The 22,914-nt window shown below is 38.9% G+C and overlaps 1 protein-coding gene across 1 annotated transcript; it reads left to right on the plus strand.

Moving 5' to 3' along the window:
- Positions 1-459: 459 nt before the first annotated feature.
- Positions 460-22,786, plus strand: LOC139130312 (guanylate cyclase soluble subunit beta-2-like). The gene is made up of 8 exons (XM_070696068.1): positions 460-654; positions 13,397-13,470; positions 13,977-14,071; positions 17,899-18,161; positions 18,912-19,039; positions 19,641-20,094; positions 21,755-22,075; positions 22,599-22,786. Exons 4-8 carry the CDS (start codon positions 17,975-17,977, stop codon positions 22,784-22,786), a joined length of 1,278 nt encoding a protein of 425 aa, XP_070552169.1. The 5' UTR covers positions 460-654; positions 13,397-13,470; positions 13,977-14,071; positions 17,899-17,974.
- The last annotated feature ends 128 nt before the right edge of the window (positions 22,787-22,914 follow it).

Here is a 22,914-nt window from a genome sequence, read left to right on the forward strand (position 1 = left end):
AGAGTGAAGATGCATTGCCCAGTGGGATATAATGTGTAGACCTAGGCGATACGCTTAACATTTCGTTCGTTGGCCAAGGTACATTTCGATTGTGAACTTGGAGCGCATTGACATTGCCTTTGGTAGCGATCGAAGTCTCACAAAAACACATAAAGTTCTAAAAATAATAACCATGTCAATCAATAGACTTGTGCGCACGTTGCACTGACGTCACGGGGCTGTTGATCACTACAATACCGAAAGCCAAATAAAAATTGACAGCTCCTTATTACAACTCCGTTTTCACAAGTAAAGTTACACACTGTGTTTGAATTGTCATTTTTAAGGCTACATCTTATGACATCGCTTTAAGCGAGAATCGAAAACAAACAGTAGATGAAAAAGCCAAATTGTGCGCAAGCGCATCACATGTGTGCTGTCTTTGGTGCTGAGAGAGATGCAAAAAACAGTTGCGTCAAACCACAGGTAGCATAGACTGGCGGTGACAGCGTCATTTATTACTCATCAACTCTCACGGATCCGGATGGAGGTAAACTTTTGACCAAAAACAGCACGAAGCGAAAACTCTCGACGAGGCAACCTGAACTACAATTCAGCTGCAGACCGAGATCACGAAAACAACCTGTAACTCGTCCAGACTTCTCTTCAACAATGGTAAGTGGAATGTTTCGACGTCTTTCGAAGGCTACTGGGGGCCAACGGCTTGCGTGTGTTCTATTCACAGTGCAGAAGAAGAAACACATTACCGCATCGATTCATCGAAAGGCGCTTGTGATAAGGACCAGGTATCATGTAATATTTAAAGCCGATCGACTAAGAGTTCGTTGATTATTTTGTTATTTGTCATTTTCGCCTTACCGCACCCTCGAGTTCGTTGTTGAGCAATACAGTTATTGATTGGTTGACAGCTATCTCCACAGTCAAGGTTTTTTTATTGCTTATACCTTTTTCAGTCTACAGCAGCCGAAAACATATGTTAAAAATCTCACATCATATATTCTGTGCTTTCTTCAGAGGGGGGTGGGGGGAGGGTGGGGGTGGGTGATTAGATTAATCATGTTAACTATATATCGGTTTTGCTGGTACATAGAAACGTTGAAATACTACTATGTGGGTACGTTTCTTTCTCTTGTCGCAAAGTAGGCAACATGAATAAATGCATTGAAATAGGATGGGCAAGTAGGATTGGGGATTTGTTGTTGTTGTTGTTGTTTGTTTGTTTTGCCTTTTTACTCTGAGGGGTTAGCTGTCATGCAACCTTCAGTTCGGATCTGGCTTCCACATCAGTCTGAGCAGACATGTTTACTTTCCTTAGCAGATGAGAAATTATTGGACTTTTAATAAAATATATTCATAATTAAAGAGCGTAATTACTTGATGATCAAAGTATACTCATAATATAAGCTTATGTTTCTAAGTTTCACATGCATCTTACGATCGGCAGGCAGGCATATATGGAGAACTCTTTGACAAGACGAATTTTAGAAACCTGGCAATTATAAACGTATAATGTCTCTCTTTTCGGTGGAAAGGGAGATTACCCCATTCAGCGTCTTTGGAGATGCTCCAAATACGCTTGAAGATGTCTTTTGAGAGATCTTTCCTCAGGGTTTTTGAAGCTGGCACGATCAGACAGGAGACTGCAAGGGTAGCCCTGTTTTAAGAGTATCTGCTCGACCCGTCATTTGTTGGCGACGCGTGTGTGATTTAACCCTTTTTATATCGGTGGTGCAAGATTTAAGTAGATGAAACGTTTACGAAGTCTTCAAACACGTTATGATTGTTGAGGTCCAATTTTCACCAGACCAAAGATACCTCTGCTTTTCACGCCATGAGTCAGACTTTGCCGCATCAAACGAAGCTATTGTTTTACATCTTTTCTCAGGTGAGAAACCGGGCGTCGTTTCGATTTACAAATGTTACAAAATATAAGTTAGTTGATCTCATTACTCATTTGATGATAGTTTTTTTTTTTCAAACCATACAAAATGAATGCCTGTTTCCATGGCACGTGTTTCCGTGGCAACCATATACGGGTTGTAAATACCATTTTTTCCCGAATCCCATTAAACATACTTTGAATTGCTTCGAACATCTCAAAGCAGGGGGGGGGGGCACCTTTGAATGAAAGAATAAAAGTGATGTCCATTTCTATACCACATGTTTCCATGGTTATCAATTTAAGGCTGCAAATATCAGTTTTCCCAAATTTAATTTAAAATACCTCGGATTGCTTAACAAAACTTCACAATATAGGGCACCTTTCGACGTACGAACAAAATTGTTGTCTCCTCTATGCCATATTTTTCCGTGGCAATAATTTGGAGTTGAAAAATTAGGTGTAATTCTATTCCCCCGAATCCTATTTGAAGCATATTGGATTTCTCCGATTCGCTACTCTAACAATAGCACTATCTTTGGATGAAAGAACATCATTGTTGTAGACGTCTACTCAACAAGTATCTATGGCAACCCTTTTGGGTTTTAAAATATCAGTCTTTTCCAAATGCCGTTGAACATATCTTTGGTTGCTATGACTGTTGGATGATATGGAGTTCTTGCGTCATAATAAGCAAAGTTTATAGTTTGTAGTAGTAGTAGTAGTAGTAGTAGTAGTAGTAGTAGTAGTAGTAGTAGTAGTAGTAGTAGTATGTGGCGGTGGTGGTGGTGTTTCTTGCTTTTCTTGTTGCTGATCCAAACGTCAACCATTGCAATCAGTCATTGTCGACGTCAGTGGCTGTGACACACTAATGATCAAACACCTTGCCTCTCAGTGGACATCATTTGATAGGTGATAATGACGGGAAGTATCGAATTAAACTCGATCATCACAAGATATTCATCGATTACTGTTCGTGGGTTTCCTCATGCTGGCAGATGAAACAAGCTAACAACGGTACTGTTCTCGGGGGATTACATAAGCTGGTGCGTATTGTCAGTTTGAAAACCTGTCAACAAATAAGATAATTACACAACACATGTAACAAAAAACGCTCGCTCTGTGGTGAACAAAACCGACCATTTTCTTTTCTGATCAATCAGAGAATGTGCACCTGAGAGCACAAAGCAAATTTGAAAATTATGTGATATCTTATGTGTTTTTTTTCCTCTCACGTATCACATTTTAAGTTAATCTCAGCGGCTTCGAGAGTTTTCCGTCTTCAGTCGTACAGCGTTGACGTTGCCGTGTTCAACCCTGTCTCCATGGCAACTCCCGTATCAATCACATGTTTCCATGAACCATCGACGGAAATAATGACGCGGGGCATCCATTTATCTGAAACTAGAAAAACCTTTAATCCGACCGTTTTACTGTACATTGGCTGAGCTCATGGATCATGTAATGAGTTACTCCACAGGCTGTATAATAGGAATAATTGCTTTTTAAATGCTATGCCATTCTTATAATCTTGTTAGGGATTATGGTGGACTATGTAATCATTTCAACTAGTCCTAAATAATGCATCTCAAAACAATCATCATAATCATAGAAAAAAATGATATCGTAGAGCACTTGCTCGTCATCATACTTGTTATAGCACAGCTACACACTGATAACAATATACAGAATTTTGAAACGCACCGGCTGAAAGGTATAGAGCAGCGATATTTTTACCAGCCATTTTTTCCAAGTGGTTTCATTGATCATTATAGGCCCGACCTAAAGAGTAGATGGAAAATTCGGATTAACTTTGATTGTTATTTTAGAATTCTGTATTTTCAATTTACAATTTTTATAACAATTGTATTTAATTAGATATTATCCTCTAATATTATTTCTTCGTTCAGCTCTTAAAATACGAGTGACGTAATGACCGTGTCACCACGACTCGTATTTTCTTGCGCTGAACGAAGAAAAATATTAGGGAATAATATACTTATCATTTGCACAAGCCAAGAATTCGGGGGGGGGGTTGCAAAGTTTTCCATGACGATTCCGCGTTTAAACTTTTGAACTACTTTAGGAATAATATCAACGCCGTGCGCAAGTTGTCCAGTCGTCCGTCGCGTGAGCGAGGAACACAGCGTTCACGTTCGTTCGAGCATGGAGCAAATGCCAGACGACGTCTCGGTCTACACGTACCTTCCGCAAATTAAACACTATTTCAACGATAGCAGAGGCCTAGAAATTTACCTCAGACGAAGATACGCTATTTTTTCGGGAACAAAAATCACTGAATCTCGACGGTGCGATCACTGTAAACGTCGCGCCTGACCCTGTCGCAATGCTTACGGAACCCACGGTAACGCGACCAGTTGTTTCCGCAAACTATTGACGTACAGGCGGTACACTCTTGTGTTTACATTGTTATGATTATCATTGTCGTAGTCTTTGAAAATATAAATTTCATTATATGACTTTGGAGGCTTGGACACGGCGCTTGCCCCCTGTTGCAAGTGGAAACCCTACGTGTACCGCATGAAAGTACACAGTGCGTCAAAAGTCCAGGCGTCCGCGGGGTCTATACGAATACGAACCGTCATGTATCTTGGCGACAAAACTAAAACACGAGGACTCAAAAATTTGTCTAGTTGATGTATTTTGTCAGGCACAAAAATCATTATTACCAATGTTTACGATATTTTCACGTTAGACACATTTTGATCGTGGGACAAATGCCGGCCGCCGTGTTGTTTGTTTACGTTGACGAGCACACTGAAGATCGACGTAAAAAATGTCCGACGCACCAAAACTGATGACATAGACGCTGGTTGTCGTGACGTAGAACGACCAGAAAATAAATCCCGTATTTTTTGCTCGGATACGACAAACCATAGACCCTCGAGAAAAATCTCGAGGGTCTATGGACAAACTTGGCTTGTGCATGTGATAAACATGGTAACAACGACCATGCCCAGCCTTCAATTAAGAACAAGTTTTAGTGCTAATGCTCTTGTTGTAAATATTGCGCCATGGGAGCAACTAGCAAGACTGTATTTGACCTTTTGATTCTTTGCCCACAAAGAAACCAACAACTTGCAAAATTTCAATTAACGCGTTTTGAATTTACCAATACTTATTTTTCCACCCTTTCGCTATTGGAAATGCATCATCGGGGCGTCAGGCTGTTTTGATCTAATGTATATTCTAAAGCCGATTTATCAGTGGCACTTTGGGGTAAAAATAAAATCAGATTTCATATTACCGAAAGTGGGAAATTAGCCCTGGACTAAAGTTCGATTTGCTGGTGAATCTGAATTAGTGTTGGCCAAATTTTAAAGAGGGGGAAATACCCAAACAAAGATTAGAAATATACTCAACAGGTTTGTATAAACCAGGGAATGGTGCCTATAACAGCCATCATTATTTTAAAGGGAAATCCAAGTATTCTACAAAGCCAAAAAAATTGCCCACGTGACAGGGATATATACAGTGTAGACACAGTGATGTGACAGGGCCTGAAATTTCTGCCTGTCCCATCACTGTACTTACAGGACTGTAGACGGCAATATGAATAGTTACAGACCTGTAACAGGGTGCACACAATTATGCCTGTATTTATTTCTGTCACCAAAATTGGCCCAATTTTCTGAAAATACACATCCCTGAAATCTAACAAATTTTCAGATTCTGTAACACCGCTGTTTGTACACCAGTATTTCAGTCATGTGGTCACAGTACAGGATATATTCAGAAATTACACTACAGTATACATTCATACCTTTCCTTTAATACCAGGCACAAATCAGACCTTTTTATACAACCCTTATATCTGACCAATTGTATAGGTCCTATAACAGAGATTATTTTAGTGACTATACAGGTATTGATCAGAACCCGTAACAGGCATATACTAAAATCTACCTGTATTTTTCTTGCTGTGTATTTCAAATTATTTTAATTTGCTCACTTCGGAGGAAGTTACGCAATAAACACCATTGGAACTAATTTGGGATAATTGGATGGTGAAGTAATGCCGATTTAATCTACAAATGTAATCTCATCTGCTTTTCTTTTTATATTAAACACTTGTTTTTTGTGAGTAATCTTTTTTTGATATTGCAACATTCAGCTATATGGCACCTAACACTTTTGAGAAATTTGCAAAATATGAAAATCTAATTATCCCAAATTAGTTCCAGTAGCGTTAATATTTAAAAAGCCACATCGGTAACAATACAATACTGGCCCACCAACGTACTGTAAATCATTGATAAACATAGTAAAGGAAAACAATTGCCGGAAATGGTTGAAACCCTATGAAAATCGAAAAGTATAAAAATAACAAGGTGCCGGAACATAGGGCACCGACCGTGGAAGTTAGTTATTCAGTGACCTGTTTGCTGCAAAAGAACTGAATTCAATGCGTTTTCGTACTTGAAGATATCGATAACGTGCATGTCAATTGTTTCTTTGCCACCTATTTCTTGTACACTGCTCCGCATTTATCGTGGATAGCATTGTGATTGGACCAAACCATTGTGGTTACGGAAGGGTTCAATATAATGAAGCGGGAAGCGGGGGCAAATAGAGTTCGACATCTGCACTTCCTTCACGATTTGGGAAGATGCTTGCAACAGCAGAAACATTATGGTTCCAATTTTCAGCTTCTTCTTGTTGTATTTTGTGTTTATATATATATATATATATATATATATATATATATATATATATATATATATATATATATATATATATATATATATATATATGTATGTATATATATATATATATATATATATATATATATATATATATATATATATATATATATATATATATATATATATATATATATATATATATATATATATACATCATACACCTACACACACACACAATCTTAAGACAGAAATGACATGGATTTTAGCTCTACACTCTCATATGCTTGGACGTACCATAATGTTTCTAAATGGTGTTAAAATTTGAAAACTAATATTTCTTTTGGTATCGACATTTTGACATTTTGACAGAGTGTCTGAAACTCTAGAGACACAAGCTTACAGCTACATTCTAGAACTAATGAAATACTTGCCATCGTTTCGGTTATGAACATATTTAAACCATGTGACAGCCTGTCGTGATGATCTTAAACCCAGGTAGCTTAAAGAGTGTATTGTTAGATCTCTGATCAAGAAGTAAAGGACAAAATAAAACAGTCATCAAGTGACAATGTTTGAGATGAAGAAAAGAGCAAGTATGATGGATTATCGGGCTCGCTTTGTGATGCAAATTAGAATAAAATAATGTTGACAGCAAACAATACCGAATCCTCGGTTTAATGCACTCAAGTTAATTAAAGCCACTTATTAATCTAGGCGTCAGAATGATTATGGAAATAAATCGTGTAGTGCCAGTTTCCAGATCTGTATTTTTTAGCGACTATAAACTTTTTGAAGCCGTATAGTATTGAGATGCGTGAGTTAGACATAAGGAATCTCATCAAGGTATTGACAAACCGATATATATGTATACCATACCGCCATCGTGAGACGACAGCGCGAAGGTCGCGCGGCAAACACCTCCGTACCTGAACGTTTTTCCGTGTAAGCAACGAAGGAATACGGTGCATTCTGACGTTTATGTAGCCCAAGTCAGACCAAGAACTGGTGAGGTAGCTTATTCCGTCGTTGGTATTACATTCTGAACGGCATTCAGTCATCAATTTTCAAAGTTATCTGTCCACATCAGAATGCGTATTTTCATATAAACGTTGTTTATTCAGACCATCTATTCAGAACAACTGAGTGCTCGTGACAGAACGAGAAAATTACAATTTGAAGAGTGCAGGCCGAGCACGACGAAATTACAAACTGCAGAGGTTTAGTATCGTTTTCGGCCACGGTAATTCAAAAGGTCGCAACTAAAACAAATATTTAATTATTCATCAAAATGTAACACCACATAGAAACAGAATGGTACGACCCAACGGTCCAAATGAGAGTATAAAGCTATAAGCCATTTTAGTTCTGTCTGAAGATTAAAGTAATTTGTGTTATTATTTACAACGCTCTGATTTTATAGAGCACTGTAACTGTCCACGAGGACTTCTCAATAGAAGATAGATAGATAGATAGATAGATAGATAGATAGATAGATAGATAGATAGATAGATAGATAGATAGATAGATAGATAGATAGATAGATAGATAGATAGATAGATAGATAGATAGATAGATAGATAGATAAATAGACACTAAGATGTACGTCATCTCAAGCAAACGAGAAAGAGTAGGGCAAGGTTTCATTTAATGACTCTTTACACCTTCAAAAAGAAACAATTTCGCTGTCAATTCTACACGTTTTGCACGGTCAGCTAGGCGACAGGATACAAGACATCCGTTGGTTAGAGATAATTTGCCTTTAATCTGCAAACAAGAAGGACGTTCTTTTCATTTATGTGATCCGATGAATTGGTAACCCTAAAACTGTGCCAAGCTTTTGCAAACTGCTTGATTGCAAGTTCGACGTCCACGACGCCTTGGAGAATTCGACTCGGTTATTGATGCACCATCGAATTATCATGGGAAAATTGACCTCTGCATTTCCTCGATAAAATTGACCTCTGCATATCTCGATAAAATTGAGAGAAAGAGTATTGGACTGATACTGAGGTTTGGTCATAATTAGAACCGAATAGACGGTGACGTACAGTTCGCATCCCCGACGGTGACGTTCCGTTTATCGGACAGAAGTTGTTGGTCGGCTGAATTCGATAACCTTCACCGTTGAGACGCATTAAGCACGGTTAGGATCATCAATTAGACCAGGCATAAGTGGAACACAAGTAAAGGTGACACTGGACTTGAGTAAATAGGTCAAGATAACTACTGTGATAGCATTACAAATATTGAAGGCAAGGGGGAAGCGGTGATAATGAAGCCATAATTGTAACAAGCAAGCAAGACACAGAACCTTGTCCCAGCTATGAAGCGGAAGGTTAAACAAAATGTGGCTGTTGAATGTGAATCGCCTTTATGTGAAAATTGCAACATTGATTTGACGTCTGAAGGACTGAAACGTTCGAATCTGGTCGTACCAAACGCGTTGCCTATCTCTATTGTCTGCTATGATTTTCGGTGAATCCCATTTTTACGAAACTTGTAGTTCTGTCGTGTATCCTTGATGAAATCGAAGTACCCTAGAGGCAGACGACATTTGTTCTTTACCGCCTCCAGCGCAATGTCGTTATTTTACCGTCTGAATGTCATTCTCACTGAAGACACACAATTTTAGGGTGGAGCGCCGCCTAAAGTCAATGTTTTTTTCAGCGGTAGTCACACTGACAAATGTTCGACAATTTTAGTCATCGACCAGTGAATGGCATGAAATGTTGTGAAACAAAACATAGAGAAAACCGATTTTTGCAGGTTATGCAAACACTTGTAACGTGATAGAATTGTGACACTTTGGTAACCAAAATGTTCCCCTTTATCGAGGCTTTCCGATAATATATAGGTTACCGTGGTTCTGAGCTATTAATCACACGTCAATTACTTGTAACGCGATCGGAACTAATTTGGGATAATTGGATGTTAATAGTTTGCAAATTTTTTTTCAGAAGTGTCAGGTGCCATATAGCTGAATGTTGCAATATCACAAATTACCAATAAAAACAAGTGGGTATTATAAAAAGAAAAGCAGATGAGATAACATTTGTAGATTAATTCGACATTAATTCACCGTCCAATTATCCCAAATTAATTCCAATCGTGTTTTATCTTGGAACCTTAAACGCGATGAGCTTGTAGAGTGTATTGTTAGATCTCTGATCAAAAAGTAAAGGACAAAATGTAACACTAATCAAGTGACAATATTAGAGATGGAAGAAAAGAGCAAATATGATGGATTACCCCGGACTCGCTATTGTGATGCAAATCAGAATAAAATTAATAACACCATTGTAACTAATTTGTGATAATGGGATAATGAAGTTAGGTCGTTTTCACCTGCAATTGTAAGCTCATCTGCTAATCTTTTTACGTTACACACTTGTTTTTATGAGTAATTTGTAATATTGCAATATTCAGCCATATGGCACCTAACACTTTTGAGAAATTTGAAAAATATGTAGATCCAATTATCCCAAATTAGTTCCAATCGTGTTTAATGTTGAGACCAAACAACACCGAATGCTCGGTTTAATGCACTCAAGTCAATTAAAGCCACTCATTAATCTAGGCGTCAGAATGATTATGGAAATAAATCGTGTAGTGCCAGTTTCCAGATCTACGTATTTTTTAGTGACTCTAAACTTTTTGAAGCATTATAGTATTGAGATGCGTGAGTGAGACATAGGGAATCTCATCAAGCCATTGACAGACCAATATGTATGTATACCATACCGCGATCGTGAGACGACAGCGCGAAGGTCGCGCGACATACAACTACGTACCTGAACGTTGTTCCGTGTTAGCAACGAAAGAATGCGGCCGCTGGCATTTTGATGTCTCGTAGCCACTGTCCGACCAAAAACTGGTGATTTAGCTTTTTCTGTCGTTGGCATTACTTTATGAACGGCATTCAATCATCAATTTTCTTACAAAGTTATCTGTCAACGTCAAAAATTGGTATTATCATATAAACTTTGTTTATTTAGGCTATCTATTAAGAACAACTGACTGCTCGTGACAGAACAAGAAAATTACAATTTGAAGACTGCAGGTCAAACAGAACGACGAAATTACAAACTGAAAAGGTTCAGTATCGTTTTTTGGCAACGGTACTTCAAAATGTCGTGACTAAAACAAATATTTAATTATTCATCAAATTTTATCATCACATAGAAAGAGAATGGTACGACTCAACGGTGTAAATGAGAGTATAAAACTAAAAGTCATTTCAGATCTGTCTGAAGATTACTTTGTACTTTAAGTAATAATGTGTTTTTATTCACAACGCTCTGCTTTAGTATAGAGCACTGTAACTGTCCACGAGAACATCTCTAAACAAGATAAATAGATAGATAGATAGATAGCTAGATAGAAAGATAGACAGATAGACAGATAGATAGATAGATAGATAGATAGATAGATAGATAGATAGATAGATAGATAGATAGAAAGATAGATAGATAGATAGATAGATAGATAGATAGATAGATAGATAGATAGATAGATAGATAGAGAGATAGAGAGAGATAGAGAGATAGATAGATAGATAGATAGATAGATAGATAGATAGATAGATAGATAGATAGATAGATAGATAGATAGATAGATAGATAGATAGATAGATAGATAGATAGATAGATAATATCTAAAAACCATAAGCAAATACAACACATGTCCTTGAGTTGTAAGTCATCTCAAGCAAACGAGAAAGAGTGAAGAAAGGTTTCATTTTCTCAACACAGAGGACGTGTTAAGTAGTGGGTGTAGTTCCAAATCACGGCCAAAATTCGAACTCAAGCGATTCTTTACACCGACGAAAAGAAACAACGTCAGTGTCAGATCTACGCATTGTACATTGTCCGATGATATTTTAGCTAGGCGACAGGATACAACACATCCGTTGGTTAGAGATAATTTGCCTTTAAACCACTAACAAGAAGGACGCCCTTCGCGTTTTTTTTTTATGATCCGATAAATTGGTAATCCTAAAACTGTGCCAAGATTTTGCAAACTGCTTGATTGCAAAGTTCGACATCCGAGAGATCTTGGGGAATTCGACTCGCTTATTGATTCATCATCGAATTATCTTGGGAAAATTGACCTCTGCATTTGCTCGACAAAATTTAGAGAAAGGATACCGGATTGGTACTGTAGTTTGGTCATAATCAGAACAAAATAGACGGTGACGTAAAGTTCGCATTTCCCACGGTGACGTTGCATTTTATCGGACAGAACTTGTTGGTCGGCTGAATTCGATAACCTTCACCGTCATCAATTAGGCCAGGCATAAGTGGAACACAAGTAAAGGTTACAAGCACTTGAGTAAATGGATCAAGATAACTGTGATAGCATTACAAATATTGGAGGCAAGGGGAGAATGGTGATAATGGAGCCATAATTGTAACAAGCAAGCACGGAACAGGACCTTGTCCCATCTATGAAGCGGAAGGTGAAACAAAATGCGGCCATTGAAAGTGAACCACTTTTATGTGAAAATTGCAACATTTATTTGACATCTGAAGGACTGAAACATTCGAATCTAGTCGTATCCGACGCGTTACCTATCTCTATTGTCTGCCAATTTATGATTTTCGGGGAATCCCTTTTTACGAAATTCTGTTGTGAATCCTTCATGAAATGGAAGTGCCCTAGGGACAGACGACGTTGGCTCCCGCCTCCAAACAACGCTAGGAATCCATTGCGATGTCGTCATTTTACCGTCTGGATATCATTTCTCACTGAAGACACACACCGAAATAAATATTTTTTCAGCGGTAGTCACATTTACGGGCACTGAGAAATGTTTGACGATTCTAGTCGACATTAACCTGGGTGAATCGCATGCGCCTGACAATATACCCTCTGTCGTCTGTCATCACAAAAACCTGATTTGGGCAAAAAATGAACACAACTGCAAATTTAGACTTGCTCAAAGTCTGTAAGCATATTAGATATTAAAACAGAATAAATTGAAAGACTGAACTTCAGCAAACTGTCACGATATATGGTAGGCTGTTGAGTAGATCGTGGGGTGACCGCCTTGGCCAGCTCGTAACTCAGCTGCCGAGAAAAGCCAGGCGACAGGAAGCCAGTCTACTGCAAATTTAAAATATGCGCGCGTAAAACGGAAACAGAAAATGCCGGTTCAGAAATGTTTGGGAGAAGCGTGACCTTGGCTATTACTTGACACTGTGAAAAAACATTGCTAGTGCAATATTTAGATGAGAGGTATATTAGTAACGAGTTTATATTCTCGTAATTACTTAAATCAAAATGTTGTAATTTTTTTCTTTTTGTCGCACACAAATGGCACGAATACGCTTCCATAAGAGTCAACACTTCTAAGGTCCCGGGTGATTATGAATAAGTCTTAATTACATGTTGAGTAGACAGGGGACCGATACAGCTATGGAAAGTGTACGGGTGTGTGCCGACCGAATGGGTCACTTTCTTCGAAAACCCCAAAACGATGGTCGATGAAAAATTCCCCCTAGCATTGGTGTTGTATTGTCAAAAAAGACTTATTATCAGGTCTAAGGCATGTAAGTCTGTTTGGTGTTTTAACCCTTTGGGCGCCAAATTCAATTTTTGTTGCCCTTATAAAATATACGTCAGATAATATTTGCCAGCTTTTTGCCAAAATTGTGATAAAAAACTGTGGCCAATGAAAGTTTGTGTTCATTTGGTCCAAAAATATCAGAAATATTACAGAAAAGTTCATAAAATTGGTAAAATGTGGTACTAAAATTTTGGTGGGGAAAATACAGCACTCAAAGGGTTAAATAAAACTTGCTGCGCTCATATGCATATTAGTGACCAAAATGTCTTTCCTGTCTTACAGTACGGTATCATCAATGTATGCGTGAAGGAACTTATTGTCGAACGGTTTGGGGAGGACATCTGGGAGACGATCAGGTATGAGAGGAATTTTCATGACAATTTCATAAAAATCTACTGACCAGTATTTAGTGTTAAATCAAGAAGAAAACAGTCACTACTTTATCTTTGAATAATGACAGGGTCATTTATTTTCGTTGTTCTGAAAACATTGAAGAAAGAGATATATAGACAGGCAGACAGATACACAATACATCGACTGAGATAGACGTTAAGCAGGCAAAGACAGATTGACAGAGGGTAGGTGAAGACATATGTACATAAAAACAAATGTAGTTGCACGAATACCTACCTAACTACCTACCTACCTACCTATACCTAGATACATAGATACATACATCCATCCATCCATACATACATCCATACATACATCCATACATACATACATACATACATACATACATACATACATACATACATACATACATACATACATACATACATACATACATACATACATATACATAACCATAGTTCGTTCATTTGATCACCGTTACACCAAATCTTGTGGATAATGTTTCCAGGAGGAGAGCGAACGTCGAAGATAAATTCATAAAATACAATCGATATCCTGACTCTGTTACTTACGACATCGTTTCGTCAGCGGCCGAGCTTCTCGGTAAGTGAAGACAAGTTCGTTACTAATTGCTTCACACTCCTTATCCAAAGCACATGTTGTCAGGAAATGCCGTAATCTTTACATTACAACTGGAGATGTCATGCTGCTGACTTAAATGTGCCTTGTAATTCTCAACAGTTTCAAACAGCTAAGAGTCGGAACGAGGCCAAGAGTGGTACATGTGTATAATGTGTTGAAGTCTTTTACTAACATTTTGAACACCTATCAAACCTAAAAACTGAAAGATAATCACGTGTGGACACTCCAGCGCACTGTGACCTCTGACCCTAACCATGACTGAAGGTGCATGTACACTACGGTTCAAATGAAATGCACATTGATCTATAGTTTCCAATCGTTATTAAATATAATGAAGTTCAATTAGGTAGATAAAATGAATCAATAGAGAAATCCACGCCTGAAAATGCTGACAACACGAAATGTAAATGGAAATGGAAATGTAAATTCAGAACACTGATAAAATAAAGAAGTGTATGGAAAACCAATTGATAGTGACAACTGTACTAATGTCCTGGTCGGTTTGAAGGTAGATCGCGCCTCGGGGACAGATATTCGGACTCTCAAACTTTTACAATTCTCTTCTGATGTACCACTTGTGGGGGTTCATTTTAAAGCTCTCGGTGTAAGAAACATTTTCAGCTGCTTAGTTTTTCGAAATTCGAAAATTATATTTTTCTTCGTAGAGTTAGCGCAGAGATGGCGGCCATTTTAAATTTTAAATATCGGTAAATCTTCGGTTATTTGTTTCTGTAGTACCAAACTTTGCACGGTGACCCCCCGATTTTTATTCTTGATTTGGTAAGAGAATGGCTGAAAGATTCCGTAAGGAAAATTTGAGCAACATTTTGTCTTTTAGTTTCCAGGTGCATACTACCTTAAGGCGTTTACAATTGCTTATTATTCCAATTACATCAAATCTCCGTGTAATGTTAAATGCCTGCGGTTTGATCGCTTATAATGTCTTCCGGATGACATTTTGAGAATATCGTCAGTAGCGACGTGGCACATATTGCGTCATTCTCTCGTTTCATAGTCATGAAAAAAATTCTATTAAGGTGGAGCTGCAAGTTGCAACACAGTTTCTTTTCAAAGGAATATTTATCATTTAAGATGACAAAAAACTCATACGATATATTTTCGAAAGCAGAGAATCTAACATTTACCATGGTAGCAATAGTTTACTCGAAGGATGAATGGCGTGTATATTTGGCGTAAAAAACTTAAATTTTGGTATTCATGATAAATTTATTTAAGACTATTTTCTGAAATATAATATTTCACTCGCATTAAGAGTATCTGTAGAAAAATGTATTTTATTTTGCATTATATATTACTCTAAAATGGCATGGTTGAAAGACTTATCAATTAAAGTGAATAGCAAAATTACAATGCCTCCTATTCAAAATGTAAGTTTTTTATTGCTAAACAAATATTTGTTTTGTTATATAGCATTTAATGAACATAATATGAAAAATTCAGAAACTTTGACACAGCGAGACTATAGGCAAATTCTTTGGAAATCTTGAAATTGGGAGGAGAGAGAAGCCGGGAAATCAAATGATTTACATACTTTTGCATAAACGTACATATCTTTATCACCCAACTTCTGTTTGACAAGCCAAAAGGTGAACCCAAACAATATTTTAATCTTGGGTTAAAAATTAAATTACAATTGAATGACTTTTTGCGAAAAAGTGATTTTGAGCAAAATATGCGGTGTATTATACTTTTTGTGAAATATTTGTATAATCCTACACGTGCAAATATGGAATCTTCACAGGCATGGGAAACACGTTGCAGCATCAAACGGAGAGTAAAACACCTTTGTGGTACGCATGTCTGTGTTTATTTGTTTGTTGTTTGTTGTGGTGCATGTCTGTTAACTTTGAGAGAGAGAGAGAGAGAGAGAGAGAGAGAGAGAGAGAGAGAGAGAGAGAGAGGGGGGGGGTTTAACCAGCTCTGGAGTGAAGTCTCTATTTTGCTGTAGCTGTTGCCAGTCTCGGCTCAGATTTGTTTCAATCTGAGATCAAAATTTTAGAATTCAGTTTGGAAATTTGCCAGGCGTCTAAAGCTGGTCGCAGATCGACAATACCTGTACTTATGTTTAGTACAGACCTTGAGTGATATCGTTTCAACGCTGGTCACTCAACTTTATGGTGATTGTTTTTCGCAATCGACGCTAGCGGCGAAGAGAGGCAGACAACTAATTTATCCTAGGAAACAGAATCATGACAAGAAACCAGTTTTATTGTCTTTCATTAAATTTTGTCTTCTAAAAGGATGAAAAACCTACGTAACAGTCTTGCCCAGAGCATTTGACATTACTGTTGTATGATTAGGCGAAAAGGACTTCCCGATATAAAGAAAAAAAAATAGAAATCGGGACAGCACTGACTTGAAGAAAAACTAAGGCGCCATCTATTGTTTTATCGTTATGTGTTATTTCGTTCTTGCTTATTTTGACCAGAAAGAAACGAAGATGATACGATAAAAGGGACAGAAAACTCTCTCAGTAAACGCGGGAATACATAGACCTTTATTTCTTATTTTTCATTTGATTCAAGGACACACGACACAAATAACTAAATGTTCTGGGAAGGTCACTAAGCAGTCTCGCCCTGGACGAGACACGGGCTACTCACACTCCAAATAGCAAACGTAACAATGTGCAATGCGATGTTAAATTTAAGTTTGTAGGATTTTTTTCAAATAAACAGGAATCAGAAAATGCATCTGTACAGGAATTCAGATGGCATAGCAATTTGCAATCCCCCCAAAGAGACCAGGCCATGATATAACGCGTTCATTTGTGAGTTGGGTAGAATGCGCCTCCGTGACTAGCATTCGGGCTCTCAAATATGATCTAACACATACAGACACTCCAAATTCATAATGGCCACCGTCCCTATGTTAACTCTACGGGGAAAGATTAGATTGTCGATTTTAATGAAAAGTAAGACGGTGAAAACTTCAGTCACAGCACCAGCTTCAAATGGGCCCTCACACGCAGTAGACCGGGAGAGCATGGTCAAATTTTAGAGTCCGGATGTCTGTCTTCGGGGCGCGTCTTGCCTTTAAAGTGCCACTGCCCTTATAGCCATTGATGCTAAGACGATCTGGATGACCGACAATGAAGCACTGTGTGACAGACAACAAGTTTGTATTTGTGAAGAGTGGAGATGAATTACGACACAGAAACCCGAGAACTACCTGACAAGCATGATCGACCTAATTATTCTTAACCTGGAAAAGGCGGCGTACTCCTTTGTACACATAACATTCACTATAGCGGAGAAAATTATGTTTTTTATATTCCACAAAAATGCATAGCTTGTAGGGAAGTCTCTTGATTGTTTTTTTTTTATTTTAATGGATGCGACAAACACAGCAAAATTTGGTAAAATCATGCCTGATTTTAAACAACGCCTAAAAAGTTAGGGATCGGATTTTTTGGGGGTAATAAAGATGTTTTATTGGTGATAGTAATGTGCTACAGAGTTGCAATGTTTAAGTGATTACATAGGGCGGGTCGGGTTACCAGAAATACAATTTTACTTGGCCCCAGTCACTTTGCAGAAACTAAATAATCGGCAGAGAAGCAAAATCCACGTCTATTTGAGATCATTCATAGTGATGTAAGCGGTCTTTGGCACGAACTGTGACAGCCACTGAGTTTTATATCGCGGGATATGACCTGGAAAATCGCCTGACACAGGCGCGGTTCAATCATTTCATAGGGTTCGGCATTTTGCATTTTAGCTTTGTAACTCTCCCGCTTTCTGCTTTTGTCATTTTCTCACTTTCAGATATGAAAGTAGATGAAGTGTGGAAATATTCGGAGAATACTGGGTCGTCTGGTGTCTGCGATCGGGATTTGACCTTATGATTAGCGCCCTCGGGTCATCGGTGTCCGAATTTCTCTCGAATTTGGATTTTCTGCACAGTGTCTACCTATCGACAACTTACCCACAGATGACCGTGCCTTCGTTCCGCGTGGAGAATCTTAAGGATGGAACGATCGTGCTCCATTACTATTCACAACGCTCTGGGCTGAATGGCATAGTAGTAGGTAAGGGACCTTTCACTTATTATGAACGGGTGGGCTTGGATGGGTCTATCATACAATATATGGCCCTCCCCCAGATACCTCTATCTTCTAATCAAGTACATTCTTATCAATAATCAAGCATATATAAATGCACTGGTATAGCTAATCTTGTATCGGAAAACATATGTTTCCACTATTGACGCCAATGTATATGGTGAACTGATGTTTTTAGGTGGAATTCCAATATCGCAATTGTTGAACACAAATGCATTTCTTACCACTCTACTTCAGTTAAATGCGCCCATATCAATTGGACAATTGCTGGCGTCATTCAAACACGAGGGGAGTCTTGCCGCAATCGACATTCCTTTACCTACAATACAAAATAGCCGTTAAGGCGACTGTAAACTCGTTTCGCGCATTATAACACGAGGTCAAAACATCTGAATGCAAATTGACGGGATCATCAGAGAAATGCACTATCATAGGCTTCGTTTCTGTTGTATGGGTTTATTGGTAACATCAGCCAAAAACGTCTCCGTATGATGGGCAACCAGATTCACGTGTAAAGATGGCGACCTGTCCCCTTTTGCTTGTCCTGAGTTCTCGCGGGCGGACAGTCGCCTCGCTACATCGACAGAAAGAGAACAGCATCAAGCATGCAAACCTTAATAACGTTACCATAACTGCATCGGATTTTAAGCAGATGGCGTAATGAGATACACACTACCGGTAGCAACTCACGGAATTTCTCCGTCCCTTCATTCTCAGGTATAGTGAAGGCTGTGGCAAGCATTATCTTCGATGTTGTGGTGGAGATGGAGATTACAGACTGGAGGTGTGAGATAGAAGGCGGAAAGAAAGAGCATACCACTTTCCTTGTGAAGATCAAAGATGGGGTATACCAAATTTTACAACATGTTTATAGAGATATTCCCAACAGCTATTTACACCATGATGCTTTAAAATACTTTCCCTTTATAACTCATTAGCAGACTGAACTACTCTTCGTAGCTAGGCTTCTCGTTTCATGTTGTCTACATACGAAGTTTATTGTACATTTGCCAGGGTACAATTTACAATCTCGATGGCAAAAGTCGCCATGTGGGCGAGGCCATAGTTTGGCCACTACTGGTTAGAAATTGTTGGGTGGTAAATTTTGACTTGGCACACCTGACGAGCACCGGTTTCACCCTACCTTATGAAAACATTCAGGTCTGCAGAGGGAGCCCTCCTGTACCTTGTAGATTGGTTGTAACCCCTAAGAGTTTGCTAATTTATAACATTGTTGAGTGTGGGCCAACTGTTCTCCTGTCTTGATAAAATGTCTAGCAACTAAACTCCTTGAGCCAAAGAAAGTTTAAAAACGCCCGTCTTGGAACATACCTAATGATATGCTCCAGCTATGGGCAACCCCAGATATTCATCTCTCTCTCTCTCTCTCTCTCTCTCTCTCTCTCTCTCTCTCTCTCTCTCTCTCTCTCTTCAATATACAAAAAGTCCGTTGAAGACGATGCAGACATAGTGCCCAGTCTGCGAACAGACTTCACGTACATGACTGAATGTCCCCTGCGGAGACTCAGTCGTGTCAGCCTTATGACGCATGGTTCCACGTCAAGCGTGAACAAAAACCAGCCTCTGTACCAGAAGGAGGAGCTGAATTGTCCGGAGAAAGTCATGGTGGACCCACAGACGTTCTGTAAGTGCTTTCCTTACCACGTGGTCTTCGACGGGAACTTGGTCATCCGCCAGTGTGGCGCCAAGCTGCAAAGGCTCTGCCCGGACTTGAAGCAGAACGGTTGCGGGCTGGACGACTTTATCGTCATCAAACATCCACAGATTTCTCTCAACGTAGCTTCAATTAGGAAGTTTATAAACATGATATTTCTCGTGGAAGTTAAAGTTGACAAGTTGGAGGCCGCTTACAGGAAAATTCCAAATCTCTCTCTTAGAGGTATGTAGCTGCAATTACACATTGCATGAATTAAATATCTACCCACACAGGCATTGGTACTCTACGCAAAATATAATATAATCTTGAAGTATGAAAATTACGGTAAAGCCATTTTCATATCTGATAAGGCTTGAGCTTCCCCTTCGTTCGGCAATACTTGAAAAATCATTAAATGGGTTCAACAGTGTTGAGTGACATTTCCGCTCTGAAATACATATCTACAAAAACCTTTCTGCTTCACTCACATCCCCACTGCGTGGCTGATGATTGACAACATGGCCATCAAATGGAACTTGTTTCATGCCCCGGGCTGCGCGACATGTTGATCTCGGGCCCTCGAGAAATAATGCATCGATCAGAAACCAAGCCCTTTCAGACACGTCATCAATGAACGGCCATTTGTCTGATTTGCATACCCATTGAATCGATTCAAATTTAGCGCGCCTTACTTGATCATTATCTATGATAGATGCTTTGTCAAAATGTCAACATACCTTATGTGTGCTTATGAACACTCGACCCTTCCACTGCATCAAACGAGCAGACTGCGCTAAAATCTTAATGAAAATAATGGTTATCCTGACTGTATACGGTACTTCTGAGTGCGCGATTTTGCCCGCCAACGGTACAACCGGAAGCTAATGGAAAATGTCTTAAGTGAAGTAAAATTAAAATATCAGGTGTGGATTACTGATATTGTGAGCTTATTTGCATCTCGTAAATCGAAGTTACGGTCATCACCAGATTGCAATGAGTCCATATCACAATACGGTGAATCCGCATCACAGTATACATCACAACACATCTACATCACAATATAACGAATGCACATCATAATAAATTGATGTCAGAATGTAATGAGTGGACATCATAATATACCGAAATGTCCATCACAATACAGGGAAATGCACATCACAATGTGAAGAATGCCCATTACAATGTAAGAAACGCAAATTATGGCGTAGGGAATGCACATCAGCACATAACAATTGCTTATAGGATATGCTCAATGAGATCCAAATGCAATACAGTTTAATGGATGAGCATCAAAATATAACGAATTTTTATTACAATATAACCAATGCCAATCACAATGTAGCAAAGATGTATCAGATCACAGTTTTACTTCACTTTAGGAAGTGTGTGCCTCGTGAAAGACTTAAAATTTTGCTCAAACTTTTCTCAAGGACTCTTTCCACCATTCTCTTCCAAAATCAAGAATAAAAATCAGGGGCCACCGTGCAAATTTTGGTATTAGAGAAGCATATATCCCAAGATTTTACCGTGTTTTTTTTAAAATTCAAAATGGCCGCCATCCTTGTATTAATTCTGTTGGGAAAAGTACAATTTTTGATTGTCGAAAAACTAAGACTTTGACAATTTTTCTTATATCAAGAGCTTTGAAATGAGACTCAACAAGTGGTAGATCAAAAAATAATTGTAAAAGTTTGTGAGTCCGAATGTCTGTCCCGAAGGCGCATTCTACCTTAAGACAGCCACGGCTTTGTATAGGAAGTCACTGATGTTCATCACAATTTCAAGAGAAATTTCGGTAATTTCAGATATACTTTAAAACGTTACTGTCGTCAAGACCGAGCGCTGCAATAGTGTCTGTCGCACGCTTTATTTTAACATTTTCTCTGTTCTTCGTAAACACCAGGACAGATGGTGTGGATGGAGGAATTAAAGTGTATCATATTTTTGTCGTCGCCCCGCCTTATCAGCCTTCAGGACTTGCAGGACCACAACATGCATTTCTCAGACATCGCGCCTCACGACGTCACGCGAGATCTCATCCTGTTCAACGAGCAGCGAGGCGCCGAGATCGAGCTTGCCAAACAGCTGGAGGAAAAGAAGGAGGAACTAAGGATACTTATGCAGAGTCTACGAGAGGAAAAAATGAAGACGGACGCGTTGTTGTACTCCATGCTCCCCAGGCAGGTTGCAAACGACCTCCGGGAGGGCAGGCATGTCGAAGCAGGTACGTGGAGAAGGGGAGCCCTGTAACATCGTTTTAACGGGAGGGGATGGGGACAACGAATCGTGATAGATCTTGGCGAGACACATGCAGAATAGGTGTTATGAAGTATGAATATAATAAACAATATTAACTTCCATACTTTTTCACTTAGCTGGTTCGGGAATGGTCGGAATATCCACGGCAAGCGTGTTTGAGTCGCCCGCTTACAAGCAACTTTAAAGTGAGGCAGTCGTCTGAACTGCGCGTGTGTGACTTTCTTGTTTACAAACAATGTATTTCGTGCATGATATCCATATCTAGATGCATCAAGGCAACATAGCAGCAACCTTTGAATTTTACGATATTCATTGTTAACAAACATGTTGTAACTTTCATCAATCGCCAATGTACCCTAGATACAGTGTTTACATCGGTCGTAGGGGTCCCTGGCAACCTTTGAGCAGAGCTCCGACGACTGCCTCCCCTTAACATACCACATAGTTTGAACAATAAGTTTTTGTTTTTTCTTACCGTACATCTTTAGGGGAATTCGACGCAGTGACTGTTCTTTTCGCCGATATTGTCAAGTTCACCGACATGTGCGCAAAGTGTAAGCCCATACAGATCGTGAACCTGCTGAACGTTATGTATGGAAAGTTTGACCGACTGACCAATGTCCATGACGTGTACAAGGTTCGTAAGCCTGCATGCAGCGCATTCACCGCCACGTGATTTTAGAGCTTGCACGGTTCTTCCATTAAAGATAACTTTCACTGTCAGGTTTTTTTTAAATCGAAAATTGCACCCTGCCTCCTGCAGAGTTGAGGCGCTGAGGAGCCTATTTTGAATTTCCAATGTTA

Source organism: Ptychodera flava, chromosome 3 (assembly GCF_041260155.1).
Source record: "Ptychodera flava strain L36383 chromosome 3, AS_Pfla_20210202, whole genome shotgun sequence".
Taxonomy (NCBI): domain Eukaryota; kingdom Metazoa; phylum Hemichordata; class Enteropneusta; family Ptychoderidae; genus Ptychodera; species Ptychodera flava.